The sequence below is a fragment of the Mandrillus leucophaeus genome, unplaced genomic scaffold, assembly GCF_000951045.1.
Source record: "Mandrillus leucophaeus isolate KB7577 unplaced genomic scaffold, Mleu.le_1.0 Scaffold121, whole genome shotgun sequence".
NCBI lineage: Eukaryota > Metazoa > Chordata > Mammalia > Primates > Cercopithecidae > Mandrillus > Mandrillus leucophaeus.
In genome coordinates this window covers 6,765,175-6,774,631 of record NW_012100432.1, presented here as the reverse complement: position 1 = coordinate 6,774,631, position 9,457 = coordinate 6,765,175, and the positions used below count along the sequence as shown (strand labels likewise).

The following is a 9,457-nucleotide window of genomic DNA, read 5'->3' as shown; positions in this document are numbered from 1 at the left end:
ATATATAGTGGGGATAGGTACACAGCACTGTGAATGTGTTTGATAGCTCTGAATTATACACTTACATGTGGTTAAAATGATAAACATTATGTTATCAAAATTGTACCATTGCACTCCAGCCTGGGCAACAGAGCGAGACTACGTCTCAAAAAATGTAAAAAAAAAAAAAAAAAAAAAAGAAATGAAAAAACTCAAAAATGCCAGCAACTGCCATTTAAGAAAAGAAATCTTTGGGTGGGCTCTTCTTTCTTTTAACTACTTTTCTCTATTTTCCAAGTTTTCTTTCAATTACTCTTTGGACAGAAAAAAAATACATTTAATATTTTGAACACTTTTTGGGTTTTGATAGGTACATGGCTCACCAGTCCACATTTTCCCTTTATAGACAGAAAGTTTCTTTACATCTGGGCTGGCATTTATGAAGGGTCTACTTAACAAGGGACCATAAGAAAAGGAAATAGTCACTTAAAATAATTTAAAGTTCTTTGCTTCATGGAGGTAAAAGCTAATGTTCAGTAGGTCACATACCCACTGATTACAACCCCTCAGGATAACAGTCCTCTCCTTTCCCTATTAGCCTGCTGGTGCTAGATGAGGGCAGGAGGGGCTTCTAAGGACCCTCAGATGGACAATTGCCTTTGGATGTGTGATAAAGTCCATAATTTGACCTTCAACCAATAAACTAAAATAGAAATCGTAATTTACACTAGCAAATGAGAATTTTCCTTAAATTTAATTAATCAAAACTGTTACTATTAATTAACCCTTAAATGTACCCTAAGCCCTTCCCTGAAGGTCCCATTTCTGTAGTAAATGATACTGAGGTTGTATCTGAGTACTGTAGTTGTACTGGGTTTTTATATGGGAGTCCAAAAGACCTGCTCTTCCTTTTCTGACAAGCAAATAAAACGACAGGGAGATCAAATAACTCACTAAAAAGAAGATATAATTTTTTATCTTCCTTTTTACAGTCTCATATCCACTTCCGTTGGGGATAACAAAGTCTGAATTCTTATGCAACACTTATCTAAATGTGTCGATTTTATCGGATTGATGAATTTTGCTAACAAAAGGCAGCGCTAGGAAATCTTTTATGACATATTTGGCCCATTCACAGGACTGGAGCTTTAATTTAACCAACTTGAGAATTCTGAGGGAGAGCTGCAGGTGTTGGATCTGAAAAAAAAAAAACATCATAAATGGGAAGGCATATCAATCTTTATGACAGGGAAACAAAAACGCTCTCTACTTGCTTGCCCTCCACGGGCAGAAGAAGGAGAGGTGGAAGTGGCAGGATATTGTCTCAGGCTGCATAGCAAAGAGGAAGCATCCCTGTCTCCCAGTGACCGCTATTTAGTATTGATCAAAAGGGACTGGCCCAGAGAGGAAGAGAGAAATTGATAAAACAATGAGGTCTGTCAACACTGTGCTCAACAAGGACATTTTCTCATTTTCTTGACCACATCAGAATTAGTCATTCCTGTGGCTGCTTGAGCAACCAGGTGGCTTTCTGTCTTATAGTCCCCCTGTGCCTCCCGCTCCCCTGCCCTTCTCGGTAGCACTGTCAGTTTTCTTCCACACTTACTGTGATCCTGGCCAATTACTTCACCAGGGCTGTGGATTCTCCTGCTAGGGATCTCCCCAAGCTACCTCCTCCCTCCATGCTCTGCCTCATCTCAGAGTAACAGCTTCTCTCCCTGGTAAAACCACTATAGTTCAGTAGCCTCTGCTGCCAACACCCCCTTCTCCTCTCTGCTGCCTCCTGGGTCCTCTTCACGCCAGCCTTCCACCTGCAGCCAGTGATCTCCTAATGAAAACCTCATCTAGCCACCCCCGGCATAAAATTCCTTAATAACTTCCTACTTTCCACAAGATCAAACTATAAACTCCTCGGCAGGAGATGCTAAAAAGGTCCTTTGTGATTTGGTGTTCCCTAATCTGGCCACCAGCAGCAACAACCATCTGTCTGTCTATCCACCCAATTTTATAAGGTTCTGTAACAGAAACAACCAGTCATCCACCAAAATTCATCTTCCCCTTTTGACAATCAAGTTGTAGAGAAGCAGATAGCAAGAGAACACAGTCCTAGCCTCTCTTACACCAAAGTATGGCCAATATATGTAAGCAGGACTAAGTTTTCACCAAGACAATCTAAGTAGAAAGGATCTGAACCCTTCCTGGTTCAGGCCTTGCACACTGGGCACAGAGTCCCTATGTTCCTTCTCCTTCCTGTGAGCTGTGCCTCATCAAATTCTAGTTTCTTTATGTTCCTGTGGTTTTTGGCCTCTTAAAAACATGTTAGCCTTTACCTGATTTAATGCAGCCCTTATGTGAGCAAATGCCAGGTTGAGATTCCACTTACTAGGACAGGAGGCTGACACCTGCCTGTCCAATTCATGTTTGTGAAATGAACATGGGAGGCCCCAGAAGCCTTCTTATGCAGTGAACATTGCTCTCATGAGCAGACCTACTTGGTGTTCTCTAGGGTCTTCTGCATTTTCTTGGTCATTTTATCAACTGCTGCCTGTCTCTTTCCTTCAGCTAAGAGGTCTATTTTGTTCAGCACCACAACCAGCTTCTGGCAGGCAATCTGGCCGATCACAAGGCATTCCGCTGACTGGGTCTGCATCCCCTTGGTCACATCGATGACCAGCATCATCAGATCAATGATCTGGGCCCCTGGGATAAGAGAAGAGAAAGTTAGAAAGGGAAAAGGGGTGATGAGCCCCACAGAAAGTTGCCCAATGCCCCAGGTCAAAACCCTGCAATAAAAGTGAGCAAAGTGGAATAAATGGTGACTACACAGCTCCCAACTGCAAGCCCTGTGCTAGGCACTTGGACCCGAAGCTTCAGAACTGCCATGACAGATGAGGAAACAGGCCCACAAAACACAGACAGCTTGCCCAGGGTCACACTGCTAACATGCAGCAGGGCTGGGTTTAGGTATAGGCTCGTCTAACTCCAAAACCCATGCCTTTCTATTGCACCAATCCTATCACTTTCATTCCATTTGACAGAGGAAGAAATGTCTCAGCAAGAAAGAAAAAAAAAAAAGTTTCGTGCTAGGCTTGGCAAATGGTTAAATACTTGCCCTTGCTAAGAAATGAGAGAAGGACTGAGAAAGTAGAGGGGGCAGAAGAGGGAGGATTAGGGAGTGGACAGTATCTTTTCCTCACAGTGCTATGGCTCACTCCTGTTCGTTCTGGGGTATTAGGAGCATCTAAGGTTCTGTGTCATAATCACTAAGTACTGAATGTGTGTGTGTGTGCGCGCTTATGAGCATCATCCTACCGTACAGCACACCTGAGCTGAACAACAGCAGGTAGACAGACAAGTTACAGAAAGTGAATGAAGGGAAACTGCTATAAATCATGTCAGGAACATAACGTTAGCCAGTGAAGTGACTGTTTCCTTTTTAATGGGATTTGGAGTCATTTCAACAAGAAAGGTGTAACTTCATACTGCAGGAATATACAAACATTTTCCCTATTAAAATGAAGAATAATTACATTTTGAGTTTGTAAGAATGCCCATGAAGCATTTTTCAGGATCGGATTATGGTCATTGGCAATGCAGAGGAGACTGCTCTGTCAATGATTCTGATGATGCTGATTCTACCCCACTACTGGGGACAGAGGGAAGGCATGGAGGAGGGAGGACCTTTCTTTTTCAGGCACTCTGACTATGCACACTAGGTCAGCTTACTTAATCTCCAGTAAGCTTATGTTTCAGATGAAGAAAGGGAGACTCAGAGACATGGGTCTAGATCATGTGCTCTAGATCACACAGCCAACTAGTATTGAAGACACTAGAAATCAGGGTTCCTGACGCCACTGCTGAAGAATTCTTCCCACTGTTCCAAGAGGCCTCTTGGTCACCCCTGTCCTGTGATGCTCCTCTGGGCTCCCCCAGGAGAACGGTGTATCTCTCTGACTTCAGGTAGGCCTAGGCATGCCCCAACCCTCCTGTCTCCCCCTCTGCTTCTCCCTGTCCAGCCTTCTCTCTCATCCTGCCAGCTGGGGCCACAGGACTAGGCCCAGATGCATGCAGCAGCAGCAGCAGCAGCAGCATCTCCCCTGCCAGGTCACGGGCAGGAGGGCCCAGGTCTCTGCTACAGCCCCAGAGAGGATGGACACAGACTCTATCATCTACCATGAACAGGATAGACTATTAAAAACAGACTCAACTCATCTGATAGACTCCCTCTCATAGCGATTGAATTACCAGCTCACCTCTGGACTCCTTCTCTGTTCCAGCTCTAGTTCCCATAGCCCATGGCAGGCTCATGTTGGCTAGTCTCTAATGAGCTGCTGCAGCTCAGATGTGGCCCTCCAAACTCCATCCTCCAAACAGCCTCTCCAAAGGCACTTTCTAAAAATATATAACTGATTCATATACTGCTGGGCAGGAGCAGGGGTCGGGGGTTAACTGGTATAACCTCTGCAGAGCCACATAATCTTTGACCCAGCCAAGCTCACGAAACATCCCTGCAGCATGTTTGTTACAGCTAATGTTGGAAACCAAGTAAATGTCCATCAGCAGCGGACAGGTTGAAAATAAGTATATAATGCTATAATGCCATGATAGAATACTATATACAAATTTAAATGAATGAAGAAGCTCTTTATCTACCACTATGGAATGATATCCAAGGTGGAGTGAGTGAGAAAGGCAAGGCACAATGTGCAGAGTGTGATTTGTGTTGAAAAGGTATAAGTGTGTGTGTGTGTGTGTATGTGTGTGTGTGCACGTGTGTGGGTGTCACATATTGAATAAGTATTTGCTTCCACACACATAAAATATTTCTGAGGGAATGCAAAATAAACTAATGACTTGGTTGTCCGCTGGGAGACAGAAGACGAGTAGGAAGGAAATTATCTGTATATTAGTCAGTTCCTTTTCATTTTAAACAGGGGTGTGCAGTATCTGTCCTAAAATAAAATTATAATTTTAAGTGCATAAATAAATAAATAATACAATAAAACACAGACCTGACCATGCCCTTCTCATGCTAAGAGCCCCACTGTCCCCTGAAAAAAAAAAAAAGACTCCCCAGTGTGGCTTTGGAGGATCCCTGTTTTTTAACTACCAGTTGCTTCCCACTCACCTTGTGCCAAGCACCATGCTATATGCTCCATAAACCCTTTCCTGGGCTTTTCACCCTCTCCCCACAGCCCCATGACACTCACGCCTCCCTCACACAAGCTGAGCCCAAGCCTTCCCTACCTGGAAGATACACCCAACTGTCTTCCGGCTTCTAACTGTCAGTAAATCTGGGAACTGGCCACAGGGCTGTGAGACTGGGTCTTGAGGCAAGATGAGATAAAGCCCAGCAGGGAACAAGGAGGGAGGAACACGTTGGGGGCCCAGCCTGTTTTCCAGTCTCCACCTTCATAGCAGAATGGATCCTGCACCGGCCCCAGAGGCCTACCTCTCTGGTGGGCGAAGCTGTGCCCACAGAACCAAGGCCACTCAGCCTCATGGGTTCCTTAAGGACTTCTCCAGAGTAATTCTGACTATCCAAGTTCCCTCTAGAACTTAAACACCCCCTACTACTTAGCCCCTACTTTACAGATGAGGAAGTCAAGGCTTTAGGGAAGTCTGTTGACTGCTCATGGTTATACAGCAGGCAGGCGGCAGAGAAGAGACCTGAACCCTGGTGCTCGGGCTCTTAACTCCCATGCCACACAGCCTGCCCTGCTCAGTGGGGACCCAGTCCACAATCTCCCCGCCTTCCCCCATCAACTCTCCCATTTCCCATCTAAAGATCAAGGTAGGACCCAGATAGACTCTCGCCCCTTTCCCTGCCTTGCTTTTGCCCCTGCTCCTGTTTTGCCCAGAACACCTGCCCCAGGTTCACTTGCCCCTGATCCTTGATGCCCCACCCAGCTCCACGCTGAGGGTTCATAACCAAGGCCTGGGTTTTCAATCTGTATTCACAGCACAAGACCCAGCTTGGGCACAGCTTAACACATTGTTGTTGGACTAATGCAGCAAATGTCCGTATCCCTGCATCTTCCACTTTATTCACCGGGAATCTGTTCCTCTTCTCCAACAGTCGATTTCCTATTGGTATACACAACTATCCAGTAGGGGAATGACTCATGTGCTCCACGCATCAGGCCCTCTTGCTTCTCACGCCTATTGAGATCCTGTGGATGGGAAATGAAACTGATTGACAGACCCAGAAAACTAAGCACAGATAGGACCCAAACACTCAGGAGCCAGTTGGGATTTCATCCGCAGCCTGATCCGGCATCCACAAGCTGTCTTTGTTCCAAAAGGCCAGACTCTTGAGCAGACCCTCTGCAGGGCAGCCAGCACCAGGGACTTCTAAGGAGCCCAGAGGTCAGAGGGACTTGACTGGCCACACTGAGAACCAGAGTAGCACTGGAAACCCGGCGTCATCACCAGGCAACTGCCTGCTGCCTGGCAGCAGCTCTCAGTTACTTTCTTTTCTTCATCAAACTTTTGATCAGACGACAGGAAGTGACACAACTGGCCCGTCTTGCCTTTTTCAAAATCCCTAGTATTTTCATAGAATGAATCAAACAGTGTCCTTCCCAATTCCCATGAACCCAGGGTAGGAAATCGCTCTGAGACTGGAGGGACATAGCAAGCGAGTGGGTGGGAAACACAAGACAAAAAAATTGAGGCTTATAAATGATCCTCTATATTTCCCAATCTATCAGAGTTTTTCATCTAGTTGTACTGACTACAGTATCCTTAAAAGATTTGCAGAATAATTATAATAGGGTTAAAGTTTCTCAGTACTTTTAAAAATTACAATTTCCAATTCTGCAAATTATATATCTTAATCATTTCAAAAATAATGAAAAACTTCCAAGGGTCAGCATTTAACAAAGTATAAGTTATCTGTAAGGTGTGATTTTCCTTTTGGGACTGAAGGAATAAAATATGTTCAGAAAAGAAATATTTCAGCTGGAGAAACTTAACATTATACTTTGAACATATTTTAGCAACCTCAAAATCAGATTTTTTTAAAAAATCAAAGCTATGGGCATTATAAGAAGGAGAAATAATATTAAATTTAAAATAAGTTTAAAAAATTTTTATTTCCAACTTGTATTTTAAGTTCAGGGGTACCTGTGCAGGATGACCAGGTTTGTTACGTAGGTGAATCTGTGCCATTATTTGTTATTTTTTTATTTTTTTTTTTTAATTTTAGAGGCACAATCTTATTGTTGCCCAGGCTGGAGTACAGTGGTGCAATCATAGCTCACTGCAGCCTTGAATTCCTGGGTTCAAATGATCCTCCTGCCCTAGCCTCCCAAGTAGCTGGTACCACAGGTGCATGCCACCATATCCAGCTTACTTTTTAAATCTTTTTGTAGAGGTGGGGGCTTGCTGTGTTGCCCAGGCTGGTCTCGAACTCCTGGCCTCAAGAGATCCTCCCACCTCAGCCTCCCAAAGTGCTACTAAGATTACAGGCATGAGCCACTGTGCCTGGCCAAAATTTGTTTTCAACTGGTGACTTTTTAAATATTTATTGAACAATGTAAATACATTTTATCAACAATATAAAACTGCAGTGGCAATTAATATCCTACTATTATTATGACCATTTGCCAAATACATCAACTCTCTCTGTGCCTTAGCCTGCTCATCTTATATGAGGAAGATGATACTGCCTATGTTATTGGATTGCACTGAAGACTCAATGAGATCACATACATAAAGGGTTTAGAACAGTGCCTAGACATATGAAATCCTCAATTATATTAGCTGTTACCATAGTTTTTACTTCTACATCTGCTATTAAGACATGCACAGTGGTAGTCTACATGTCTTCATCTCCTCTTACCTGCATCTCAACACCAACTCTACAATATGGGCATTACAAATGGGAAAACAGACTGGGCCTGTAATCCCAGCACTTTGGGAGGCTAAAGTAGGCAGATCACTTGAACTCAGGAGTTCAAGACCAGCCTGGGCAACACAGTGAACCCCGTCTCTACAAAAATACAAAAATTGGCTTAGCGTGGTGGCATACGTCTGTAATCCCAGCACTCTGGGAGGCTGAGGTGGGTGAATCGCTTGAGCTCAGGAGTTTGAGACCAGCATGGGGCAACATGGAAACCCTGTCTCTACCAAAAAAATACAAAAATTAGCTAGGCGTGGTGGCACATGCCTGTAATCCCAGCTACTTGGGAGGCTGAGGTAGGATGATCACCTGCACCCAGAGAGGTCAAGGTTGCAGGTCAAGGCCTGATTACACCACTGTACTCCAGCCTGGGTGACAGAGTGAGACCTTGTCTAAAAAAGAGAAAGAGAGAAAATAAAGGCTCAGAGAGGTGAAGTAACCAAGTCAGGTCAAGGAGCAAGGGTTCAGAGGGATTTACACTCAGTCTACTGATTTTGCTCCACGACAGTATCCTGAAACTCTGAGCAGCAAGATCTTATGTCCAGAATAAAACAAATGTTCTCTACAAGCCCCCTGTGAGTGTTCCAGGACAAAATGGGCAGGTTTCAGACATTCTCACCTCAGAACACAGCTCCTCAGACTCCAGGGTGAGAGCCTTATAATCACAAGATGATACCATTATTGCAGCTGTTTTTATTCATTTATTCAGTGTATTGCCTATCTCCCCATTGTATAGGTAAGAAGACTAAGGCTGAGGCAGGTTAAATAACTTGCCCAAAGTCACCCAACTAGGGACAAGAACCCAGGATTGATCAGGCTCCATCCAACACAGGTTGCAGCTGTCCCAACCCTGACTCTCTGCCAAGGGTAGGGGATGGAAGGGCAGCAAGATTTCAGCCACATTATAGCCCATTTTCTGAGACAGCAAGGAGAAAATCAGTCTTAAGGAGAATTAGTTTTCCTCCTTCTGCAATTTTCCTGAAACAGGGTAAGCCTGGACTTTACTTCTCAAATTCCCACTGGTACCAGGAAGGTGTGGGACTAGCCTGTCCTCCTCAGCACAGGCACAGAGGATTTGGAAATGGAAGGGGTTTAGACAAGAGGGTCATTTTACAGACCAAGGAAACGAGGGCCACAAACAAGAGGAAGTGGGGAAGAGCAGGGCTTGGAGGTCCCCAAGCTTGGGTATGTTCAAATCACAACCTTACCAGGAGCTTCAATTTCCTCATCCACAATCAGGACCTAAACAAAGATGCCTCCTGCAGAAGATTGGGAAAGACTCAGCCCTAAGCACTCTCAGTAAGCAGGAGCTGGTACTAACAGCTGTGAGCACTGAACCTGGGCCCCACTACGCTTGGTCGAACTGTAACAAGGCCTGCTGTCCCCAATAGTCCAGGCAGACCCCAGGCAAACACAAGTGGACAAAGCCTGCTGATGGAGTTGGGGAAGGGGAAAGGGGAGGAGAGGAGGTCGGTGGTCACGACCAGGCCCCCCACAGTGCCTGTGACCTAGCACCCACCTGGGCACAGGGCAGCATGCCACACTCGTGCACTCTCTCTCAGCCTTTCTGCT

General features: G+C 44.9%; 1 protein-coding gene across 1 annotated transcript in view; it reads right to left on the bottom strand.

The window, feature by feature from the left end:
• Window positions 1–8,564, bottom strand: part of EEFSEC (eukaryotic elongation factor, selenocysteine-tRNA-specific) — a 173,534-nt gene extending 164,970 nt beyond the window's left edge. Inside the window, exons 1-4 of the mRNA XM_011971312.1 lie at window positions 8,505–8,564; window positions 6,032–6,152; window positions 3,962–4,148; window positions 2,472–2,762 (exon numbers count right to left, since the gene is read on the bottom strand). Coding sequence (XP_011826702.1) covers window positions 2,472–2,762; window positions 3,962–4,148; window positions 6,032–6,152; window positions 8,505–8,564 — 659 coding nt within the window. The remainder of the gene's footprint in view (window positions 1–2,471; window positions 2,763–3,961; window positions 4,149–6,031; window positions 6,153–8,504) is intronic.
• Between the last annotated feature and the right edge of the window lie 893 nt (window positions 8,565–9,457).